This window comes from Haliotis asinina, chromosome 9 (genome assembly GCF_037392515.1).
Source record: "Haliotis asinina isolate JCU_RB_2024 chromosome 9, JCU_Hal_asi_v2, whole genome shotgun sequence".
Taxonomy (NCBI): domain Eukaryota; kingdom Metazoa; phylum Mollusca; class Gastropoda; order Lepetellida; family Haliotidae; genus Haliotis; species Haliotis asinina.
In genome coordinates, this window is record NC_090288.1 from 16,232,770 (window position 1) to 16,259,786 (window position 27,017).

The following is a 27,017-nucleotide window of genomic DNA, read 5'->3' on the forward strand; positions in this document are numbered from 1 at the left end:
GAAGTTTCGAATTTACCTGGAATGTTTTTGGACTTACGTACCCTCTCATCAGGAGGACATTAATTTTACGGTACTTCAACCCCCCTTGAGGATTCATCCACTAACAATCATAGTTGCTAATTCAAACTTTGAATCATAAAATACTGATCTATTTATAATTCATTTAACAAATCTAAATCTTTAAAAAGTGGAATAATTAAATGATAACTGTTGTTGTTAAAAAGATCCTTCATAGTTCTTGATTTAAAATAAGTTTCCCTTGTGATGGAATATTAAACACAGCCAAGCAAGATATGCTTGACTGTGATTTTGTCATCACAAGGGATACAAAACGGCGGATCCTCACCCTTCGATGGGTGTTGATGAGTGTATCTTGTGTGGCCAGTACGACATCGTTGCATGATGACCTCATATCTGGACTTACAACCCAGGTAGGTATAACCAATGTAAGGCTTTATCCCACCTGGGCGTCCCACTTCTTTTGCATCAGATCACGGATATAAGATCTAATTGTAGCTTTGTAATCTGAGTATGGAAAGAGAAGTGGTGTCACAGAATTTTTAAGTGTTGCCTAAGCAAAATCGGCCATCGTGTTCCCAGAGATGCCAACATGGCCAGGTAACCAACAAGACAATGTCGAGTTGGCCTGTAGCAAGATCATTATATAATTCAATAACTTCTATTAAAAGTGGATGTTTACAAGAAAGATTTTTAATCGCCTGAAGGCAAGAGAGAGAATTAGAAAAAATTACATGTTGTCTATATTTAGGGTGCCTTTGAATATCATTAAGAACTGTTAATATGGCGTTGACTTCTGCTGTAAAATACAGCTGTTATCTGGTATTCTAGAATATTTTATTCTGGATCCAATGACAGTGACACAAGCCTCTGCACCACCATCCTTGGACCCATCTGTAAATATGGACTTGTATCTATTATATTTACTTTTTAATTGATCATATTCCTGCTTATACTGTAATTCATGAGTTGCCGAGTTTTTAAATGTTGTCAAGGTTAGGTCAAGGTTCTGGCCTAGCCAACTGCCAAGGAGGAGACGAAACAAGGCGGGAGGGAGCTATAGTTTGTAGCTCAATGCCAGCAGCAGAAAGGAAAGGTTTATTTCGTAATCCAAGAGGCGGTGTAAGTGAAGATTTTTTTATCATACAGATCCTCGTAAAGAGGTTTGAAAACACAATTGCATGCAGGATTGGACATATTGGAACATAGTTTTGTAACATACTGCAAAGAGTGTTTGATACGACGATGTTGTACTAGAGACAACTTTCAGCAATTCAAGTGAGTGAGTGAGTGAGTTAATATTTAACGTCACATCGGCAATATTGCAGCCATATCGTGACGAGAACATACATGACAAAAAGAATATATATGCATATTATGAACACCCTGTCTACGAAGGACAGTAAAACCACTAGACTATCACAGTTAGTATTAAAACTAGCGTTGAAACTTAAAAAATTATAGTATCACTGTTTGGACAGTACAATATAAAAACAGGCCATGGATCGCCAACAACAGAGGGTAGATCACCATACCAGGGACCATGGGGACTTACAGTACCTCTGGCACCTGCATGGTCCCTGGCTGGATTTACACCATCCCCTCACCTGTTGGCGACTGTATGCTAGATTAGCCACACATTAAAATGACACATATTCTACGATTAAAAAAATGGAAGATCAAATCTGACTTAAATCGTTTTGCGACTTACGTACCCTCTCAGGAGGACAATAATTTTACGGTACTTCAACCCCCTTCGAGGATACAGCCACTAACAATCTTAGCTGCTAATTCAACTTCCAATCATAAAATACTTATTTATTTACATGTCAGTCAATAAATTCAATTCTTTTAAAAATGCAATAATTAAATGAGAACTTACATTACTAAAAAGGTCCTTCATAGTTCTTGATTTAAAATAATTGTCCCTTGTGATGGAATATTCAACACAGTCAAGCAAGACATGCTTGACCGTGATTATTTCATCACAAGGGATGCAGAACGGAGGATCCTCACCTTTCAAAAGATATTCATGCGTATACCTAGTGTGGCCAATACGACATCGTCGTATAATGACCTCTTCAAATCTGGACCGACATCCCAAGTAGGTGTAACCAACAAATGGTTTTATTGCATGTAATTTATTGATACCTACTTGGGTGTCCCACTTCTTCTGCATCAGATCACGAATGTAAGATCTAATGGTGGCTTTGTAATCACTGTAAGGAATAAGAAGTGGTGATACAGATTTGTTGAGCGCTGCTTGGGTGTGCAACTGATGTATCTTCTAGTAGCTCTTCCTTGTGGCCTCTTTCCTCTGTTAATTGTCTATAATCTCATCATATCTTCCTGATGCAAAGGCTAGCTTGAAGCTGACATGACATGATGCACTTGTTGGGGAAATTTGGAACACCACAGCCAGTTGATATACCCAGAACGTGTTGAATCAATGTGTGCATTTAGTTTTTCTCCACTTTTAGCAATATTCCAACAGTATCATGGATAGGGACACCAAAAATGCACTTCACACGTTCCAGTGTCGGAAATCGAACCCAGGTCATCTGTGTGACAAACGAATACTTTGACCACTAGGCTACCCCACTGCCCCCATTAAGTCAATGAAGCCCAGGAGGGGCTAAATATATGTCTAGGGTGCTCCGAACGCTTTGGATCTTTTGTCTTCATGTTGATATGTTTATGAAATTTTTTACACTGTTTGTATTTATGTGCTGGTAGTTTCATGAGTTTGTTTAGTTCAGTGGACAGTTGATTTCTTTGTTACACACAACTGGGTTTGATTCTGAAGTCATTTTCGTGTTCATTATTGGAATTCCTTCATGATTCAGAACAACTTTAACATTCCATGTCGTTCAGGTGTATCTGTCAGTCTTGTTAACTTACTATTTCTTGGCTGTTCATTTTGTTTCATTCACTTGATTTTGTATTGTTGTTCAGAAATCTCCATTTTCATAAAAACAAGCCATAGAGCAAGGAGTGTTGCACACCAGTGACAGAGAAGTGTAGGCGGTGATAAGATACTGAACTGTCAAATCTTATGTGTGAAATGTCTGGCCTAGGGCTTGTACCGTTTACTCAGTGATTCACAAGACCCCATCCGCCATTGAGGTCATGTAACCTCACTCAAACAGAGAAGGTGTGGTCATAGCTTTTTAATGAGGTCAGGTGTATCAGAATAGCTCAGGCTTTGCTGAAGCTCCCTCTGCAGGTCTTCCTCTTGTTTGACCATTGAGTTTGATGTTGACTGTGTAGGGTAAATGTTTGATGAGTTGGGTTTCTGTTCCAGATTTTGTTATCTGTTTCTGAACGAAGTCATTCATCACCCACTCAATCATGAGAGGTAAGGATTCATTCATTGTTTATAGTCTTTATCATGATCGTCTCATAGGAAACATGTTATATGAAGTATTAGAATGATAATATTGAGATTGTCAGTGTATTGTAGATTTTACTTTACAATCATCTTTGAAATATTCTGAATCTGTTTCACTCTGTGAAATTGTCATGTTATGTTTATGTTTATGTTTCTGTTGAGAGTTTATGTGCTTCTACTTCAGTGAGCCTTTCCACAAAATGGTCACAGAGCTAAGATGATCATAACTCCAATACTTTAACATAGACTTATGACTGTCGTAGCGCTATGATCACTTTGAGGAAAAGGGACCAGGTTTTTTAATTAGATCGGTCCAAAATATCATAAGGGTTTTTTGTAGTAATCAAGTGTGAAAGATGCACAGTTTCATGGTATTATGAATGAATTTTTTTATTATTTTCATTTTATTATTCTTTTTTTGTTTGAGATGGCAGTAAAATTATTTAGGATAGGGTCCATGTTGCCTTTGAAGTAATGCTATCTGTACAATAAATGACAACTCCAGTGTAATTATATCTCAGTATGTGCAACCATGGTATTTTTCAGGATTAGTGAAAGCCAAGAAATATGACTGGAAGGATTCCAACATGGCTCTATTTGGCTCTGACACTGAAAAGCAGGTCAAAAGTAAGTCTCTCTTAAATATGTACAGTCATATGTTGCTTATCGTTGTTTCAAATTTGTTCAAATGACCTGTATATTTGTTTAGTATTATTGAGATTTCAAAATACCTATATTCTATTGTTATTCTTTCCCATAAAAATTTCTTTGTTTGATGTTTCTGCATGATTTACGAAGTGTCAGAATCCAGTATGTAGTGGTTTGGAAGGCATATCTCATGAATAGTTGAGCATGCTGTTATTTGAGCATAACCAATACACAATGGCAACAAAACACTGTATAAAGCGACTGCTTTCTGAAAGAGTTTACTCTAGTGAATGTGGAAGAATCTTTAGGTACTGATCCTGAATACATAGGAAATTGGAAGTTTGAAGCAGTTTGGGCCACTTTCCATTCTCGACTTTGTCTACATATTGGTAAGACTTGCTAAGTTTCAGTTTCCTGTTCCAGAGGAGTCAGCAGAGGCTGAACCCGCTTGGCAGGGTGCAGGACAAGAGCCAGGCCTGAAGGTCTGGAGGATTGAGGTTTGTGGACAAAGGCAGAATTTAATAGCAGGTTGGAGGTTTGGTACCTCATGATATCTTGGTGCAGACCAGGAGAGTGCCCACATCATTCTTTGACGATGCAGACAGCTTGGGAGGCTGTGTATTCTCTGAAAAGTTTTTCGTGGGTTCCACAGGACAGTGCTCTCAGGGAGATTTAGTTGTTATCCCCCAGGCATGTAATGCGGGGAGATATAGTCGACGTCTCGTCTGTCTGTCCGTCTGTCCGTACGCATTTTTATTTTTTCCCATGGAACATTTTGGCGTTGGTCTATTTGTGGGGTGGGCTTCGTTTTCGGAGCAGAACTCAAAAACCGTTCAATATTTTTCTGCAAATCTTGGTAGATATATGTGGCAGACCCCATAGTGGTGATTTTTGCTATTTACAGGTTTTTGTGATTTATTATTTTCCAGTTTCAATGGAAACGTTTTGGACATAGTCTCCAAATGGAGGGATGGGCTTCGTTTCTGGAGCAGAACTCAAAAAAAACGTTCAATATTTTTCTGCAAAACTTGTTAGATACATCAGAACCTAAAGTGGTGCATTTTGGTATTTACAGGTTTTTAGGCTTCTACTTATAGGCTTCGTTTCCGGAGCACAACTCGAAAACCATTTGATATCTTTCAACAGATCTTGGCAGATATATGAGACAGATCTTGAATTGGTGCCTTATGCTGTTTACAGATATATGGCATTTATATTTTTCATGACTTCCATGGAAACTTAATCTAAGAAAACATCAAGTAACTCTCAGATGATTTGTCCTTTCAAATATGTGGTGGCTGGGGGGATATCTCATCTTCTAATGACGCTTGTTCATTTGGCGATTTAAAGCAGCACTCAGCAATATTCCAGCTATATGGCAAGGTCTGTAAATAGTCAAGTCTGGACTAGACATTCCAGTGATCAACAGCATGTGCATTGATCTACACAACTGGGATACGATGATGTGTTCAACCAAGTCAGTGAGTCAGACCAATTCTGTTCACTGTCTGAGATCCATATAGAGTAGGCAAGAGCCCTGATCAGATGATCAGCCTTACCAGCCTGACTGTACCAGGACTGTTGAAAACTCTTTGCTGCATTTGTGTATTTAACATTTCAAGTACAATAATTTTCCCCATTTTATCTCAACAGCAATTTGAAGTGAAAGACTGGCCTGAAGTTGATTATGGTGAATTCTTCAACGGTGATTCATACATCATCCTCAATGTGAGGATGGTAAATAAATCATTAAACTTCACATAAACCTGTGCCCAAGAGCTGAATTTCCTGAACACTGTCAAGAATACAAGAATAGTTCTATGTAATGTATGATTTACATGATTGTGTCATTTCTGACTGAGAATGAGTGGCTTAAATGATGCTGGTATGAATGTAGCAAGTCTGCCTTATATGCAGTTACTGAATGATTGTAAAGATGCACTAGAATCACGGCTGGATGTGATCCCTTACTTTTTCTATTTCAGACATACAAGGATGAGGAAACAGAAGAACTGAAGTATGGTGTCCACTTCTGGATTGGCAAGAACAGTACTCAGGTATACCTTGTGTAGAAATATGTAATGTACTGACACTGATGAAGAGCCGGGTCAGAATTGATCCACAGCAACCTTTGCTTGTCGTAAGATTCAATTAAATATGATCAGGTGGTCAGTCTCACCGACTTTGTTAACACGTCATCGTATCCCATTTGTGTGGAACGATACTAATGTTACTTATCACTGGATTTTCATCATTTAGTGACTGTTGCCATATAGCTGGAATATTGCTAAGTGCAGTGTAAACAAGAAACCAACCAAAACCAACATACTGGCAAACACTGGACACGAATGGAACCTGTGGTGTTAGCAGTTTTATGAGCTTTCTTGTCTTCTGTATTGCTCTTTCACCTGCCTGAACTTGGGTTATGACCAACCCTGTCTCTGAGGTCTCTTGGGTGGTTTGGAAATATTGTCTAACATGTGTGGTTCTCTTTGTTTGGTTTAGTGTAGATAATCATTTTCGGAATATATTTGTTTGTGGGAAAAGTCTTTTCAAATTATTTAATGAGATGTGAGTCTAGTAAGTTAACATCGACAGCCAAATGTTCTCATTGCCATGCACTTGTGGTGTCTTGTTCCATGAATGGTGATCTGTCTGTCCAACAGTACAAATACAGTAGTGGTTGGGCACCCCATACTTGTCATGAAAGGCGTCTAATGGGATCAAGTGGTCAGGCTTGCTGACTTAAAAGATACATGTCATTGTTTCCCAATTATGTGAATCATGTATGCTGATCACAGGATTAACTGATTGACTTTATTGTTAAAAGACTGTGATTGTACAGCTTGTAAACAAGAATCACACAAATGATTTTTGTTGCTGTTAGCGCTCCATGCATTGTAGGGGTTTTTTTCCACCCAGTCAATAATTATTTCTATGACAACATGAAATGCATGTTATATCACCAGGATGAATATGGAACCGTTGCCTACAAGATCGTGGAGCTTGACACATTCTTGGATGATGCGGCTGTTCAACATCGTGAAGTTCAAGGTCACGAATCTTCACTGTTCAAGTCTTACTTCCCCCGGGGCATGATGTATGTTTACGCACTTTCTAAACACTGCTTTCAACACTGACTCTGGTTCTGTTTATTCTTTACTGTGATCGTTGCAATTATTAGTGTCTTACGAAAACAATTGTCCAACCACAGAAATAGTTGTACAGAGTGTAAACAAATAGTCAGCTCTTGTGAGCTTTACAGGCTAGAACTGGTCTCCAGCAACCAATGCTTACTCTGTTTCTGACATTGCACCATGATGTCATGAATTGTTGCATATGATATCAATCACTGGATTGTCTTGTTGAGGTTTCATTTTTTACTGCCCACTTTGATAAAGCTGTGAAATTGCTTGAGTGTGGAGTTAAACTACTAGACAAAATCAAGGCAAAACTTTGTCAAGGCACTCTTTGTGAGAAAAAGTTACAGAGGAAGTTGGCGATATTCTCCTCTTACCGAAATGTCAAACATTTCATGATTATTGCATTTTATAAGGGAATACCACTTTATGGCAGTGTTCCTTTATTCTCAGAGTTCCCCCTACAGGGCTATTCAAAGCTGGTGATGAAAATATTATATTTTCCTCTTTTCCTTTATTTGTTTCTCTCAGTGTATTGCCATATTTGGCTGATGTACATGGTTCAACTCAAATGGTGTTTTTTAAACTTGGTCATGTTTCTTTTTTGTATTTCCTTTGTCAGATTGATATTGGAGTAGCTTAGTGGTTAAGGTTAGAGGGTCCAGGTTTGATTCCCCACATGGGTACAATGTGTGAAGCCCATTTCTGGTGTCCCCCATCATTAATGGAACATTGCTAAAAGTGTTGGGAAACCAATCACTCACTCATTTGTCACATCTCTTAACAGGACGATGGAGGGTGGAACTGAGTCTGGCTTCAGGCACGTGGAGGAAGAGACATATGAACCTCGGCTCCTTCGCTTCAATGGGAGAGGGAAGGATATTTCTGTCAGGGAAGTAAGTCAGTCCTAATTTCTAAAAGCAGAACTTCTTAATTGTTGATTTGATTGATAGTTGATGCAAAGTAGAGATGAGGTGTTAAGGGTGTGTAAGTGGGTCATGGTACTTTCTGAGACCTCAGTACAGTCATCCCTCTCAATAACGCACTTCGCGACACCGCGGATTCGGTTAAACCGCGGGGTAAGCTGTGGCTCCCATAAAACTGTTGAAGTACGATCACACCCTTCCATGAAATCGAAAATAGCTCCTCAACAAATCTGCTCTTATGGCCTGGAAAATAACGTAAACTAGTGAAATTCAATGCGGATGGCAACTGACAGCATTAATCGTACATATCCATTTTTTCAGATGCTTAAAACATGTAGGGTTTTTTCAATAATAATCCTACCAACATCATAGTAGTAACTTATGAAAGACAAGACATGCTGTCACTGTATCAGTTGAGTTACAAAGAGTAGTTACAATGTTTGCTGTGATGCCCCACACCGTGCTATAGCGTGGGTAAACACAGTCATCCGAGAACGTATGGTGTAAGAAAACACATTTTTTTCATTAAATTCAATCCCATTTTTATTCGTTAAAACTGTTGACAGAAACAACGGAGACACCATGGCATTACCTCATTCTATACTTGTACAACTTCCGCTTACCACAATCGTGAGGGTCCGTTTTTCGTGCCTACCACGATAGCACCAATTTCACATTATTCTTAGCAATCACAAACAGATTACTCCCTCATAATCCATGGACTGCAAGACCTGCGTCATTGACTCATTGGAGTCAGTTTTAACAATTAAATCACCAACATTTTGTTTTTCACAAGCAAATTTGCAAGTACCCCAGGAAGTCAGCGGTGACTAGTCAAACTGTCTCCTACGTAAAATGTATCCAGACAGGTAACAGCCTGTGTATATTATGCTAGATATATTTGCAGAAAATATGCATTATATACTAATCCGATAGGAATATATAATATATATGTTACCATAACTGCTTAATATATAAAATATTCTGACAATGGAATAGAAATTATCTGATGAAATATTATCGGATCGTTTTTAACTGAATCACCGGTACATTGGACCAAAACTTCTGTACACTGCTGATCGTTATTTAGGTCTTAGTTGAATAACAGGTATCATTACAGGAACAACAGTTAAATTATTATGTCTAGTGATTTTATTGCAAGTTTCTGGTTCAAATATATGTTTTTGTTTTCAAAGTTTGTTTATTTTCACTTTCAATGATACGATATAGTTTTGACTGGGCACAATACATGAAATAGCTGTTTTGTTATGTCCTTTGAAAATATGATTTTACTTGGCCTTTGTTCCACATTATGTAACAGGTACGATAACGCGGATGTCTAATAACGTGGGGGATCATCCATGGACCCCCAAGACCCGCGTTATGGCGAGGGATGACTGTACTTGAAAAACAATGATTACGAGATAAGTTTTGATAAATTGTTTGTAAATAGATACATATTTTATTATTGGTAGTTTAGATTAGTAACTGAGAATGTTAGTAAGTTGGGCCCAGTCTTGCATATCACAAGTTGGTGCACGCAAATGGAACCAGGAACCTCCTTAGTACTGGAAAGTAAGCGTTGCTCGAGACTCACATGCCTATGAACGCTGATATAAGAGAGATGTTCCAGGATCTGATGATCTTTGGTCAAAGATTCTTCTTTGTCGCTGATCTCTGTAGCTTGCCTATACTTGCGGGTTTCTCTGACAGGATGGTACATGTGGGTCTCGCTGATTGCATGCTACATGAGGTTTTCACTGAAGTGATGGTACATGTGGGTTTCACTGAAGTGATGGTACATGTGGGTTTCACTTATAGGATGGTGATTGTGGGTTTGACTGAAATGATGGCATTTGTGGGTTCCACTGAAGTGATGATGGTTGTGGGTTTCACTTAAAGCATGGTACCTGTGGGTTTCACTGATAGGATGCTAGTTGTGGGTTTATTGAAAAGATAAACATCTGACACCATCAATTTTGGATTTTTAAGTTGACATACTTTGTTATTAAAAAGTGTTCGAGTTATAAGTGTCGGTTTTTCTTGTAGGTGCCACTCATCAAGAAGTCGCTCAAATCTTCAGATATTTTCATCCTTGACCTTGGCAAGAGGTTTATCCAGTACAATGGCAGCGGCTCTAACATTTTTGAGAAGTCCAAGGTGAGTTTCGTGGAAGAAAGTGTGATTGTCCAAAGGTTCATGAGTGCAACAGTGGGATACTGCAGATACTCAGGCAGCTACGTGTTCCATGCTACCTATTGCTGCTGCTTCTAGATGAGATGCTGTGGGCGTTTTTCCTCGCCATGCTGAAGGCCTAGGTTTGATTCCCCACATTGGTACAGTTTGTGAAGACCATTTCTGGATGTTCCCAGCTGTGCTTTTGGTGAAATGTTGTTAGAAGGGGTGTAAAACCAAACTCTCTTGCTCGCTCAGAAGCTACAGTGACATAGAATTAATGACTAGACAGTGGTATAGATGGTGTAGACCAATGCATCTTGTTGTTAAACGTAAAACAGAGAAAATTGAAAATGACGATGCTGATCTTGGTAGTATATTCATGATGATGATGGCGATGGTGGTGGTGATGGTGATGATGATGGCGATGGTGGTGGTGATGATGATGGCGATGGTGGTGATGATGGCGATGGTGATGGCAATGGTGGTGGTATGTTCACCATCATTGTCGCGATATTTTTGTTGATATTGGATGATGATGATGATGATGATGATTTCACAATAAAAACATTGGTGTTGCAGGCTATGGAATTTATGGCTAAACTGAAGAATGACAGAGGATCCAGTGATGACACCGTCATAGATGAGGGCGATGGATGTGTAAGTTAAGACTTCACATACTGTACACAAAAACATAATTAGATAAACAGACACGGCTAGGCAGACTAAAGTCCTGTTGTAGAACTGGTCTTCAGTAGCTCATGCTTGTCGTAAGAGGTGACGTTAATGGGATTGGGTGGTAAGCCTTGCAGACTGTGCTGTATCAATGAATTTCTTCATAACTTATTATGTTTCAGTCTGAGTTTTTCGATGCTCTGACAGAAGATGATGTTGATGGGGACAGTGATGATGAGGACGAGCCTGAAGGAGACAAGGAACTCCTTAAGTAAGAGCAGCAGACCAAGGCACCGTTGGTCTGTATTCTGAAATTTATTGGTATAGGTTGACAAGCATAACCTATATGTTATTTGATTCAAGGGTATGTGTATGCCTTGGTTGTACTATTCATTAGGTACCTGCTGTGTGAAGTACAGTCATCCCTCGCCATAACGCGGGTTTGGGGGTCCATGGATGAATCCCCGCGTCATTTGACAGCTGCGTTATAGTACCTATTACATAATGTGGAAAAAAGGTCAAGTAAAATCGTATTTTCCAAGGACATAACAAAACAGCTATTTTGTGTATTGTGCCCAGTCAAAGCTATATCGTATCATTGAAGGTGAAGATGAACAAACTTTGAAAATGAAAACATATATATGTACGGGAAACTTGCAATCAAAAATCACTAGATAACTTAATTGTGATTCTTGTTATGCTACCTGTTATTCAACTAAGTCGGAAATAGCGATCAGCTGTGCACAGATGTTTTGGTCCAATATACTGGTGATACGTATGGAACTTGTATTCCATTATCAGAATATTTTATATATTAAGCAGTTATTGTAACAGATTGCATGTTTTCTGCAAACGTAATTAACGTAACACTGAACACAGGCTGTTACCTGACCGGATTCATTTTACATAGGAGAAAGTTTGACAAGTCACCGCTGACTTCCCGCGGTACTTACAACTTTGTCAAAAACAAAATGTTGGCCATTCAATTTTTAAAACTGACTTCAATGAGTCAATAAAACGGGTCTTGGGGTCCACGGATTACGAGACTGTATTCTGTTTGTGATCGCTAAGAATAATGTGAAATTGGTGCTATCGCGATAGGCACGAAAAACGGACCCTCACGAATGTGGTAAGCGGAACTTGTACATGTATGGAATGAAGTAATGCCATTCACTCGCGATGTTTCCGTTGTTTCTGTCAGTTTAAGTAAATAAAATTGGGATTGAATTTAGTCAAATAAAATGTGGTTTATGACACCATACATCCTCGGATGACTGTGTTTTATAGCACGATGTGTTGCATCACAGCAAACATTGTAACTACTCTTTGTAACTCAACTGATACAGTGATAGCATGTCTGTTCTTTCATAAGTTACTACTATGATGTTGGTAGGATTATTATTGAGAAAACCCTGCATGTTTTAAGCATCTGAAAAAATGGATATGTACGATAAACACTGAGTTTCACTAGTTTAGGCAATTTATCAGACCGCAAGAGCGGATTGGATGATGAACTATTTTCGATTTCATGGAAAGATGTGATCGCAGTTCAACTTTTTTTATGGGAGCCACAGCTTACCCTGTGGTTAAACCGAATTTGCATTATTCCGAAGCACACTGATGGGAGGGATGACTGTATTTGTGTGGTTTAAGAAAATGTATTATTGTCTCCAATTGAGATATTAAAATCAGAACAGGTCCAAAGTGATGCAGATGGTGATTTGGTGGTCCAGATGACCTGAATCAACATGGTATCACCTACATCTGCTAACCCTTTTTAACCAATGTATGTGTAGGTGGGTAATAGCAGTGAGTGAGTGAGTGAGTGAGTTAATATTTAACGTCACATCGGCAATATCTCAGCCATATCGTGACGAGAACGTTAAATACTGAAATGAAATATATGGATACTATAAAAACCTGTCAACGAGGGACAGTACGACTACTAGAATATCACAAATGGGATTAAAACTAGTGTGGAAAGTTAAAACTAATATCACTATTCGGACAATACAACATAAAAACAGGCTATAGATCGCCAACAACTGAAGGTAGGTTACCATACTAGGGGCAATGGGGACTTACAGTACGTTTGCTACCTACATGGTCCCTAGCTGGGTTTACACCATCCCCTCAGCTGCTGGCGACTGTATGCAAGATTAGCCACAATTTAAAATGACACATATTCTACGATTAAAAAAGTGGAAGATTAAATCTGACTTATACTGTTGTGGGACTTACGTACCCTCTCAGGAGGACAATAATTTTACTGTACTTCAACCCCCTTCGAGGATACAACCACTAACAATCTTAAGTTGTTAATTCAACTTCCAATTATAAAATAGTAATCTATTTACAAGTCATGTAACAGGTCTAATTCTTTTAAAAATGCAATGATTAAATGGGCACTAACATTACTAAAAAGATCCTTCATAGTTCTTGATTTAAAAAAGTTATCCCTTGTGATGGAATATTCCACACAGTCAAGCAAGACATGCTTGACTGTGATTCTTTCATCACAAGGGATACAAAACGGAGGATCTTCACCTTTAAGCAAATATTCATGTATATATCGTGTGTGGCCAATACGACATCGTCGCATGATGACCTCTTCAAATCTGGACTGACAACCCAAGTAGGTGTAACCAATGTAGGGTTTTATTTCATGTAATACCTACTTGAGTGTCCCACTTCTTCTGCATCAGATCACGGATGTAAGACCTAATGATAGCTTTATAATCAGTGTATGGAATAAGAAGAGGTGTCACAGATTTGTTGAGTGCCGCCTTAGCAGTCAGGTCAGCCAATGTGTTCCCAGAAATGCCCACGTGGCTGGGTAACCAACAGAAGACGATGTCGTACTGGCCAGTAGCAAGATCATTATATAATTCAATAATTTCAATTAAAAGTGGCTGTTTACAAGAAAAAGTTTTAATCGCCTGAAGGCAAGAAAGAGAGTCGGAATAGATTATATATTGTTTATGTTTATGGCGTCTTTGAATATATTTAAGAGCTGTTAATATGGCGTTAGCCTCAGCGGTAAAAATAGAACTGTTGTCTGGTAATCTAGAAGATATTGTTCTGGATTCAATGACAGTGGCACAAGCTACTGCGCCACCGTCCTTGGACCCATCTGTAAATAAGGATTTATAACTGCTATATTTATGTTTCAATTGATTATATTCTTGTTTATACTGTAATTCATTCGTTTCTCATTTTTTAAATGTGGTTAATGTTAGGTCAACCTGTGGTCGAACCAATTGCCAAGGAGGAGAAGAAAGAAGACGGGAAGGAGCTATATATTCCAGCTCAATGCCGGCTGAAGAAAGAAATGGTTTAATTCTTAAACCAAGAGGCGGAACAAGAGAAGATTTCTTTTTGTATACATCCTCATACAGAGAACTGAAAACACAGTTATATGCAGGGTTTGACTCACTAGAATATAATTTTGTTACATACTGTAAAGCTAGTTTTACACGTCGCTGCTCAAGAGATGGCTCATCAGCCTCAACGTACAGGCTGTCAACAGGTGAAGTTCTAAATGAGCCAAGACAAAGTCTTAGACCTTGGTGATGAACAGAATCTAAAAGTTTTAGGTTGCTTCTACAGGCTCCACCATACACAATGGAGCCATAATCAAGTTTTGACCGGATCAGTGATCGATAGAGCTGCAGGAGGGTAGCTTGATCCCCTCCCCACCTAGAATTTGAAACGACTTTCAACAAGTCAAGTGCCTTCAGGCATTTAGTTTTGAGGGATTTGATATGTGGTAGAAACGTTAAATGCGAGTCAAAAATTATTCCCAAGAACTTGGCCTCCTTTACAACTTTTATGGGAGATCCATTTAGAAACAGTTCAGGATCTTTATGCGGTTTATATTTTCGACAAAAGTGTATACAATTAGTTTTGGATTTAGAAAATTTAAAGCCGTTTTCAAGACACCATTTATTTATTTTATTTAAGCACAGCTGCAGTTGCCGTTCAATAGTATGCATATATTTACCACGACAAGAAATATTAAAATCATCCACAAATAACGATCCATCAATTGAATCGTTTAAAACTTTTGATAAACTATTTATCTTTATGCTAAAGAGTGTGACTGACAGAATACTGCCTTGTGGAACACCCTGATCCTGATTGTAATGATCAGACAGGGTAGAACCCACTCGAACTTGAAACTGTCTGTTATTTAAAAAGTTGGCAATAAATTGAGGCAAACGACCTCGCAAGCCGAAGTCATGTAAGTCTCTTAAAATACCATATTTCCAGGTTGTGTCATATGCCTTCTCAAGATCAAAAAAGATAGACACAGTATGTTGATTATTAATTAGTGCATTTTTAACAAATGATTCCAGTCGCACTAAGTGATCGACAGTACTTCTGTTTTTATGGAAACCACACTGTATATCAGTTATAAGATTGTTTACCAAACAAGTCGATTATTTATCATGCGTTCCATGGTCTTGCAAACACAGCTAGTTAACGAAATCGGACGATAATTGGATGGATCGGTATGATCACGTCCAGGTTTAGGTATGGGTACTACTATGGCGTCACGCCATGATGAAGGAAAGTTACCCGATGTCCAAATATCATCAAAAATATTTAGGAGAGTTTCTAGGCAGGATTCTGGTAAGTGCTTCAGGAGTTGATAATGTATGTTATCAGCTCCTGTAGCAGTATCATGAGCTTGATCAAGAGCAGTATGGAGCTCATGAATAGAAAAAGTTTCATTATAATCTTCCCCATTATCTGAGTTGAAATTAATAGTTTTCTTTTCTTGTTGTTTTTGATACTGCTGGAATTTAGGTAAATAGTTAGAAGAGGAAGAGTGTTTAGCAAGGGTTTCACCCAGTTTATTTGCGATATCTGATTTATCGATAAGTACTTGATCTCCATGTTTAAGATGATTGAGAGTAGATTTAGTACCTTTACCTTTAATTTTCTGGACCATGTTCCATACCTTGGACATGGGTGTCCGTGAATTTATTTTAGATACATAATTTTGCCAAGATTGGCGTTTGTTCTGTTTAAAAGTACGCCGTGCTTTAGCATTTAAAATTTAAAATTTATTTAAATTATGCACCATAGGATAGCGACGGAAATACTGTTCTGCTTTCTTTCGTGCCTTCCTAGCTTGTTTGCAGTCATCAGTAAACCATGGTTTACGTATATGTGGATTAGAAGAGGACTTCGGAACACATTCATCAGCTATTTTATGAAGTACGGTAGAGAAAGAATTTATAGGATCAGGAACTTTCTGTAAGGTCAGGTCGCTTCACCAGTTTCTTTGCTTCAGAAAAAGAGATGTTTTGGGTAAACTTTATTCTGTTTATTGCCATTTGCTCTTTCCAGATTGGACACTGTTTCGAAGAAGATGAATGGTCGCCTGAGCAGTTGGTGCATTTTTTAAAATCACTGTCACAATCTTCCGTTGTGTGTGTCTTCTCACCACAGTGAGCACACACAACAGACAATGTGCAGGTATTTACACCGTGTCCATATTTCTGGCATTTAAAACATCTGAGTGGGTTGGGGATGTACGTTTCAACTTGGATATTGCAGTAACCTGCCTTCACTGATTTGGGAGCATTTGGCGATGAAAAAGAAAACAGATAAGAATTCGTTTGGAATGTGTCATTGTTTTTTCGGGTTGAAAAACGCTTCACATACAGCACACCTTGATCTTTCATTTCACATGCTATATCAAGTTCGGTCATGTCAGCAAACAATCGATCCCGATCTCTGATGATACCTTTACTCGTGTTCGAGGTCTTGTGAGCAGAGACCGTGACCGGAATACCCACAAAAGATTCAATACTCATCAAGTTGGTTGCTTGTTGTTTCTTGCTGCACTCAATTAGCAGCGCACCCGAACGTAAGCGTCTAATGTTCTTAACATCTCCTGCAATACCTTGAATACCCTTTGACACTGCGAAAGGGTTCAACTTCAATGGTGTCTTTTCCGGAGTCTCAATAACGAGGAAACGTGGCCAATACTCAATCGATAGAGACGGTCTATGATCAACATCAACAGGATCAATTTCAAGTGGACGTTTGGTTTTTTTGGTTGGTATTTCATAAGCCATGATTGGTGTCATATGGTTCATCATCCGAGCTCCCCACCCACCACGGAGTATCACAAGGACAGTGCTAAAGCAAGCTGGCCTCCACCTTGCAGCACCAAGGATACCCGGATGATATACTCCAGTAGAAGAATTATAAGAAATTAATCTACCAGATTGGCCCATGAGCCATCGCCTTCTGGCATAAGACTCTAGGCAAAGTTCATATAATCATAATTTACAATCAAACAAGTTACAAATCACCAGTATTGCCAAAGCCGAAATTTAAAACAATTGGAAATCAAATTTGTGCAATGGCAGATAGACAGTCCATGCACAGGGCTTGGCATGACCAGCCGATTGGTTGAATCGGGCCAATTCAACCACCCGTCTAGGTGAAGTAAGGGCCAAAGTGGTGTGTTGGGCAAATGGAAAGCAGTTAAAAGCCCAACTGCCCTCAACCACCAGGTTCCCGTCCTCCACCGACACGGGACGCAACCCACGGCAAACAGGTTGCCCAATTTAGTCGCCTCTTACGACAAGCAATGGGGTGCTGTGGACACATTCTGTCCCGGGTCCACACGGGAGAAGAGCACTTAGCGTTATCCAGCACCCACCTGGAGGAGGTGGCTCTTCATGGGTGCCGGGTAATAGCAGAGGTGCGCATACGATCAGTGTAAGATGAATAAACATCACCCTAAGAATCATCCTCAATATCTCCGGGGTATATGTTCTGATAAATCTCCACTATACCCTGGATGCATCTATGATGAATTTATTACCTCACTTGGCTGGCTTTTTATTCAATCAGATGTCAGTGCTGGGAAGTTGAGCATACCCCTCACAACTCACTTTCACTTCTTACATTTTCTAACTAATTAAACTTGGCAATACAAATGATGCAGAGGTACTCTGAAAGCATTAGAAGGAGTTCTTGCATATGTTATTTTAATGTATCAGACCTGCTCATTTTTGTGTATGATTTCCCCAAAATCTGAGTTGTACTGCAAATAAACCTTTGCAGCTGCTACCGCTATCTTTGTGGACACTGGCAAGCTCGGTTGTAATGGCGGCTTAGTTGATTAGCCACTGTGAAAATGCAGAGCCAGGAAAGGGAGATAATAAAATTGTCAGGCCGAGCCATAGATGTATCGAGGGTATAATGGAGATTAATCAGTTGTGTACCCTGGAGATCTCAAGGATGCCTAAGAATATATCATGACAGTATATTGATGGGAGTTGCAGTGTCATGCTTCTGGTTGCTGTCTAAACATCACCCAGGTGGGTGATCCGTGAAGGTCCCGTGGCAGAATAGGCCATCAGCAACCCATGCTTGCCATAAAAGGCGAATGTGCTTGTCATAAGAGGTGACGAACGGGATCGGGTGGTCAGGCTTGCTGACTTGGTTGACACTTGTCATCGGTTCCCAATTGCACAGATAGATGCTTATGTTGTTGATCGCTTGATTGTCTGGTCCAGACTCAATTATTTACAGACCGCCGCCATATAGCTGTAATATTGCTGAGTGCAGCATGAAACTAAACTCACTCACTCAACCAGCTGGGTCTAGTCTGAATGGTGGTGTTTGTCAAATGATGTGTTTTTTGCTCTCCAGACTATCTGATGAAGGTACCTTTGAGGATGTCAAGACTGGAGATATTAGTAAAGACGACTTTGCTTCTGAGGTAGGTGGCATTCTCAGCAAGACTTTTACTTTGGTTAGTTAAGGAAGTTGGATGCAAAATAGCAAACTGTCAAGAAATTTCTAAATTTGGTATCATTTTTAAGAAAAATATACCTGTGAAGGTCCTGGGGTAGAATAGGCCTTCAGCAACCCATGCTTGCGATAAAAGGCAACTATGCTTGTCGTAAGAGGTGACTAACGGGATCAGGTGGTCAGGCTTGCTGACTTGGTTGGCACATGTCATTGGTTCCCAGTTGCGCAGATCGATGCACATGTTGTAGATCACTGGATTGTCTGGTCCAGACGCGATTATTTACAGACCGCCGCCATATTGCTGTAATATTGCTGAGTGCAGTGTAAAACTAAACTCACTCACATTCAAGAAAAATGTGTCCCAAAGGTGTCTAACCTCTTTAGACTGTGTAATTGGAAGTCAGCTTACTGTTGTATTTATAGAGACAGAGTTTATCTGGATATTTCAGCCTCTAACTACTGACTTTTTCATTCTATATTTCTCAAAAACGTCTCTTAGCATGAGGTCACGATTTGTAAGGGCGATATTGGATAGTCATGCAGTTAGGGTGTTGCAGTCCCAGGTTTGATTTCCCTTGTTGTAACATCACACCATGATTTGTTTGAGAGAGGTGTCACGGGCTGGTGATGAGTGCTTTGACATTACAGGATGTTTTCCTCCTGGACACGCCCTCAAAAGTCTTCATCTGGATTGGGTCTGGTGCTTCCCCAGATGAGAAGAAGAACGGTCTCCCTCGTGCACATGTAAGATACACATTGATTGTTCACTCAATATAACAGACACCTGGATTGGAGTCAACTAAGGGGAAAAGTGTTTGAAGCCCTTTACTGATGAAACAGTGCTTGAATAGTGATAAAAAATGTGAAAACCTGACTTGCACACCAACCCACTTGCTCTTTTTGATGTGTTTGTTGTCTTTGTCTTAGGTCGGTATCAAAGGGAAGCAACTCCATGAATCTAACTGACATATTGCCACACAAGAGGCCCATGTGCTTATTGTGAGAACTGACGTTTAGTCATGCATTGCACACAGTGTGAAGCTCGTCTGAGCTAATTGTATACAATGTATGAAGCCCATTTATGGCGTCCCTTCTCGAGATACTGCTGGAATATTGCTAGAAGCGGCGTAAAACCATCCTCGTTCCTTCCTGTGAGCTTCCAACATCTCACAAGTTACGTCCATTCACAATAGGCCTAAATATGGCCTGGCTAAGTCCCTGTAATCCAATGTTATCGGAAGGATTGGCCTTCTGTTTCGTCACAGTATAAGTCATAGCAGTATATCACATGAAAATGTTGTTGTCATAAACTATATCATGTCTTGTTGCCCCATGTGCCAAATGATGGCACATCTGTAAGATAATGGCTGCTCTGACTTCTTTTTTAGTCATCATTGTAACAACATTATTTGAAGATAGGAACGTGAAGATGTGAAACTTAGATTGCTAACTGAAAGCGGATCATTTACTGAAAACAAGCAAATATCCAGTTGTATGGTATTGTTAATAACTCAATTTTAAAAATTTTTTTACATCATCTCTTAAGTAATGTAGTCCATTGTATTGCAAAGCAGCAGCACCCAGTGTAAGCAGTCCTCAGTTAAAGACTTTTTCAAAACTGAATAGTAAAGGTAGGATTGTTATGTTGTGATTGAGTTTTTAATGTCTATACATGTACTATAGAGACTTGATGATCATAAACATGTCTGTGGTTTATTGTCCCAGGCGTACATGCAGAGCAGGACTGTAGTGTCCTCTCCTCTGACTGTCATCAAGGAAGGGGGACGGTCAAAAGCCTTTGAGGTAAGTGGTCACCACAAGCAAATTGGACAGTATTCTAGCTTTGGGTGGCATTGGGGTAGCCTAGTGGTTAAAGTGTTTGCTCCTCATGCCAAAGACCCAGGTTGGATTTCCCATATCTGTACACTGCGTGGAGCCTTTTTCTTGTATCCTCTACCGGAATATTGCTGGAATGTTTCTAAACCCCGCGTAAAACTAAACTCACCTTTCACTCACTCACTGCCATGTTTGTATTTTGGGGACCTTGACACAATATTTGTTTTCTGTTGCAGGTGGCAGTCTCTGCATAAACCACAACTACGGCCATATTGGACACCAGATCTCCCAGACAGGCATCGACACAGATTCCTGTAGATGTGAAGGCCAGGAGGAGAATGTTCGAAGCATGTTTCATCTGCATCCATTATCTCACACTACCAACTTATGGTAATAAAGATTTCAAATGGCTAAAATTGAAATACTTGCTAAAGAACTCTTTCATTTCAACTGGTAATCTTTGATTCTGGGAATGCTGCTATTAAAGCAAGGTCAAATTGGTGTTTAAGAAACGACCTTTACCTTTTGACCTTACAGAAATGACCTTTGTGAAGGTCAGTGTCCTGACTGAGAGATGCTGGCGTTGAACATTTTTTGTATCAATAGTCTAATATATCATGTAGCTGCTACCACAAGCATGCAAGGTAATAATTGTGCATGACACACTTTCTAAACAATGTTGCTGATTCTTCCAGGTTTTGGCCTAGGAATTTATCAATGACAATAACATCTTACTTATTTGTATCTAACTATAATTGTGCAATAGATGATAAATCATTGATAATCATCCTCAAGTGCTGCATGTTTGACATTACCAAAAGAAATTGGATGGTGAGGTTAAATTCGCATATTTCAGTTATGTTAATAAATAACGTCATGAATATTTAAACATTGTAGAAGAGGAATATTAAGATCTGAATGAAAATCATTTCAATCATTAAAAGTGTAAACTGCCAGACAGTTATTCTTTGAAAATGAAAACCATGTTACTTGTGCCTTGAAACCCGAACAGATGTGATAAAATGCATGTAGAGTTTTCTTGTATTTGTAAATGCATGTCTAAATGTTATGTCATCCGGTAAATATTTATGCTACCCAAGTCCTTTCATACTATACTTAAAGAATTCACTAACTACTCCATATGCTTATTTTACTTACGTTCTTGGGTCTGCTATCAACAAAGTATTGTAACAAACCCTGTGTGTTATATACACACCAACTTCACTTGTGGCAATAAAAGTCGTTTATTTTATTGGGACTTACAATGGTCGATTTATTTTGAAATCATTTTGATGTTTGTCTTTTCTGTAAAATATTTTTCACATTATTGTGCTCCAATGAATTGACTAAATGTCTTTAGAGCTAAAAAAACTCAAGTTAATATCAGTTTTACCCATGACCCTCAGCCCTATGCAGACACCGATGCTAGCTGGCTTGTAGCTTGCCTTAATTGAGTTCAGAGCATATGAGGCTTTGGTAGTTATTTTCGTTTTTAGCTTTGTATGTTATTGTTATTTTGAGCAGTTTATTTTCTTCTTGACATATTTAGATACAAATAAAAAGTACTCTGTTGTGAGGTGGTTTGTCCTTGATTTTGTACAGATCAGTTGGATCAGTGGGACAACAGTAAAGCGTCTACTTGTCACACCAAAGGCCAGGCTTGATTCTTCACGTAGGTGCTTACTTTGGGTTTGATAGTTGAAGTAATAGGTTGAGTATTGCTTTGTGGCATTGTCTCCAAGCAACTAACAGTAAATGGTTACAGAAAATTGAACTCTTTAAAGGAGCGTACAGGGTTGTGAGGAGTTTAGTGGCTACAGTGTTCACCACTCTCTCTCTCTCTCTGTGTGTGTGTGTGTGTGTGTGAGTGAGTGAGTGAGTTAGTGAGTGAGTGAGAGTATGTGAGTGATTGATTGCTATTTGAGTACAATGTGTGGCATATCTGCTATATGGTGCTACAATACTCTTGAGCCAAAGTCTGCTGAACATGTGCCTAACAATGTTGGTGGATTACGTGTTGACAGATTTTTTTAAAGGATATCTGATGATGTATTTCATGCCCAACGATTGTTCACAAGCGTATGTTGTACATAAAGTGGAAGCTTTCTGAACCGACACTAAGCGGACCTGAAGAAATAATCCAGTTTAGACAATGTGACGGATTTTAGAGCTGATGAGAAATGTACAAGCCATGAACAGGACTTAGATTTTGTGCTGGCCTTGACAACTTGCTGGACTGAACAGATGTCGGTTTTGAGAGCTTTCTCTGTACTTTCGATTGGTTTGGTTCTTGGTTGTTGTTTAATGCTGTATTGAACAATAATCATGCTATATGGCAGCTGACTGTAAGTAATTGAGTCTGGACCAGACAGTCCAGTGTTCAGAAGCATGAGTATTGATCTACACAACTGGGATACGATAAGCCAGCGAGTCTAACCACCAGATCGTGTTAGTCGCCACTTACCACAAGAATGTGATGCTGAAGATCATTTCTAACCTGGATTTTAACAGGCACTGTCTTTCAGAAGATACGTTTGTATGCATGTGCCATGTGTTTGTCAGAGGTTGTGTTTATACAGATGATCTTGCTGTAAGTAATGGGTAGTTTGATTATCCACGTGGAAACAATGTGTGAAAACCATCTCCTCCCTGTATGACGACACACCTCCACCGATACATTGGAGAAGGGCTATCAGAGACGCAAGGCTATAGACAGCTGTCAGCTGCAGGCTTGATTGTAACAAGCAATGAAACAACTGTAAGTCTTCCACTGTGTGTCAGCATGTCAAGTGAAACCCATACTCTTTGTAATGTGTCATTATGGTTGTAGGAGATAAGTAAATATTCCGGAATACTGACAGACGTGAGAGAGTTTGTGTGAGTAGGCGTGGGCGTGGGCGTGGGCGTGGGCGTGGGCGTGGGCGTGGGCGTGGGCGTGCGTGCTGTCAGGATTTGGGACTGGAACTGTCCCCGAGCGACTGACCGGTGCCTCATTTCACAAATCGATCTTTGCACTAAGGTGATCGAACTTCCATAACTATACATAGACTTACGACAGTTGTAGCGCTTAGACCGCTTTGAGGAACGGGACCCAGAGGCAAGATTTTCGAAGGTCGTTTAGCGCTCAGATTGGCGTAACTGCGATACATTAACATTGTCTTACGATTATCTTAGCGCTAAGGGAGCTTCGAAAATCTTGTCCCAGGCCGATATATTTTACAAAGTGATCTTGGCGCTAAGATGACCGTAACTCCCATAGTTTAACGTAGACATGCGATAGTGACAGTGCTACAACCGCTTTGTAAGACTGGTTCCTTGTTTCAAGAGGTGACCAGATGGAACTGCTGATCAGGCTTGATGGGTGATCGTGTGTCATCGTAACCATGTTGCTCACAGTATCAACCACTGCATTACCTGGTCCAGGCTTGTCTGACCAGAGCAACAAACGTAAACTGTTCCTGATGCAGTGAGAAGTGTAACTGATGTCTTCATATCTCTTTGAAGTGGTAATTAGTGCGACGATCTCGAGAACGGATGCTTCGATTTATATTCCATTGAAAGATCAATCTTGTTTTGTAAAGCATAAGAATATTATAAAGGTAGAATTTGTGACTTAATGTAAGCACAATCGCCAATGACTGAAGGGATGGTGTACATACAGCTACGCCAAAGGTACTGTAAGTTCCCATGGACCCTAGCATTGTGATATACCTTCAGTTGATGGCGATCTACTTAGAGAATAACTCACTAGCTATAGGTACGAGTGATTACAATAAATGTCACAGGGAACATAAATCTCTTGTTCTGCCTTTAGAGCTAATATACAATTAAACCATTCAAGGTTGGAAAATATACCTCCGTTCGGTCTTCTTTCTTCTCCTTTGCAATTGATCCAACACTGACAAAGTTCAACAAATCCGAAACAGACAAGAAGGCAAATTATCAGTATCGCGTCCAATGACCAAAAATGCTCTTCGTGGACTTGAGTACTAGGTTATGATTATGTCAAATGTTTGGTGTGTACATGGCAAAGTGGAAGGAGAGTGTTGAAAGGCTGGGTCCTGCTCTTCTGTCAGTCGAATTCAAAGTCGTTAGCACGGAAACACAAAACATATACTATAAACAGAAAGTGTGGGAAGACCCTAAAATTTGATTGTCATATACAGTCTTAACAGTGATGAGATTATTTTATTTTTGGGATTGGGGATCCAGGGTCAGACTCTTTATTCAATACATGTATTTGATGTCATACAAAATCATTCGACCACAATGATATAAAATGTCATCGATGCACTTGAGGGATGGTAGAATAAACATTTAAACCTTACTTTATATAATAAATCATTACCAATTTAAGTGAAACTCAACACAAAGTTCCTTTGCCCTTGCGATGGTGTAATACAAACACATTCTAAGTTATAATTAACAACGCATGTCGGTACTAACAATAGCTGACTTAACATGATCTATATTCATTTATCATGTACATTACTCATAAATGTTGCACCATTCTTGAACAGCGACCATGTTTCAATATAGGGTCGTCCTTTACCTCAAATACGGCACGCCCGTACAGAGTTCTTGAACATGTACTGTTATTATCCGATGTACGGTAAATTTAACATAACGGTTACAGCTGAGCCGTGATATATTTGACAAATAAATATCCTTGAAGCAGTTCAAAATATTGGTTGACCAAGTTATATAAATGAAGGACTATGTGACTGATCATTAGAACGCACTGAGACTGACTACGGTACGTTACGCCACAAGTAAACAATCTATCCGCGTACGAGCTGTGCAGACGAGTGTGGCGGCATGCTAATGAACCGTGACCGTTGCGTTGCTGCACAGATTTCCACAGCGTTAGCATCTAGTGAGTGAGTGAGTGAGTTAATATTTAACGTCACATCGGCAATATTTCAGCCATATCGTGACGAGAACATTTTGATATTGAAATGAAATATGTATACATTATAATCACCTGTCGTCAAAGGACAGTAAAGCAACTAGAATATCACAGTTACAATTAAAACTAGTGTGGAGAGTTAAAACAAATACCACTATTTTGACAATACAATGTAAAATACGGGCTGTAGATCGCCAACAACTGAAGGTAGATCACCATACTAGGGACCATGGGGACTTACATTACTTTTGCTACCTGCATGGACCCTAGCTGGATTTACACCATCCCCTCAGCCGTTGGTGATTGTAGGAAAATGTAGCCGAAATTTAAAATGACAAAAATACTACGTTTAAAAAATTGGTCAGTTTAGATTTCACTTTGAAAGTTTTGGGACTTACGTATCCTCTCAGGGGTACAATAATTTTACGCTACTTTAACCCCCTTTGAGGGCACAGCCACTAACGATCGCAGTTGACAATTCTTACCACCATGGTTAAAATATCAGCTTTCTATTTACAAAACATATTATTCAAAATTTATGTAATAATTCTATTTCCTTTAAAAATTCAATGATTAAATGATAATTAACATTAAAAAGATCCTTCATTGTTTTGACATTAAAGTATTTATCCCTTGTGATGGCAAAATCAATACAATCAAGCAAGATATGCTTGACCGTGATTCCCTCATCACAAGGGATACAAAACGGAGGATCCTCACCTTTAAGTATATATTCGTGAGTATATCTAGTATGGCCAATGCGACATCGTCGCATAACAACCTCCTCAAATCTGGACTGACAACCCAAGTAGGTGTAACCAATATAGGGTTTTATTTCATGTAATTTATTAATACCCACTTGGGTGTCCCACTGCTTCTGCATTAGATCACGGATATAAGATCTAATTGTAGCTTTATAGTCTGAGTATGGAATCAGAAGTGGTGTCACAGATTTATTGAGTGCTGCCTTAGCGGCAAGATCAGCCATTGTGTTGCCAGAAATGCCAACGTGGCTGGGTAACCAACAAAAGACGATGTCGCATTGGCCAGTAGCAAGAACATTATATAACTCAATAATTTCTGTTAAAAGTGGATGGTTACAAGATATGTTTTTAATAGCCTGAAGACAAGAAAGAGAGTCTGAAAAGATTATATACTGTTTATATTTAGGATGTCTTTGAATATATTTAAGAGCTGTTAGTATTGCGTTTGCTTCTGCTGTAAAAATAGAGCTATCATTAGGTATTCTAGAAGAGATTGTTCTAGATCCAATGACAGTGGCACACGCCACTGCGCCACCATCCTTGGACCCATCTGTAAAGAAGGATTTGTATGTATTATATTTATGTTTTAATTGAATGAATTCTTGTTTATATTGTAGTTCATTAGTATCTGATTTTTTAAACATTGTCAATGTTAGGTCAACTTGTGGCCTCACCATTTGCCAAGGGGGAGAAGAAAAAAGCCGGGAAGGAGAAATATTCTTCAGCTCAATGCCAGCAGCAGAAATGAAT

General features: G+C 39.2%; 1 protein-coding gene across 1 annotated transcript; it reads left to right on the forward strand.

Moving 5' to 3' along the window:
- The first annotated feature begins 3,305 nt into the window (after positions 1-3,305).
- LOC137295747 (gelsolin-like protein 2) lies at positions 3,306-21,118 on the forward strand. Its single transcript, XM_067827278.1, has 14 exons — positions 3,306-3,376; positions 3,956-4,036; positions 4,481-4,554; positions 5,711-5,785; positions 6,043-6,114; positions 7,027-7,157; positions 7,985-8,093; positions 10,173-10,283; positions 10,881-10,958; positions 11,156-11,244; positions 18,657-18,726; positions 19,407-19,502; positions 20,484-20,561; positions 20,831-21,118. The coding sequence occupies exons 1-14, from the start codon at positions 3,370-3,372 to the stop codon at positions 20,846-20,848; spliced, it is 1,089 nt and encodes a 362-aa protein (XP_067683379.1). The 5' UTR covers positions 3,306-3,369; the 3' UTR covers positions 20,849-21,118.
- The last annotated feature ends 5,899 nt before the right edge of the window (positions 21,119-27,017 follow it).

Coding starts and splice junctions, on each gene's coding strand:
- LOC137295747 (XM_067827278.1), top strand. Junction 4,037..4,480: donor CACTGAAAAGCAGGTCAAAA/GTAAGTCTCTCT, acceptor TTCCTGTTCCAG/AGGAGTCAGCAGAGGCTGAA. Junction 4,555..5,710: donor TGAAGGTCTGGAGGATTGAG/GTTTGTGGACAA, acceptor TTATCTCAACAG/CAATTTGAAGTGAAAGACTG.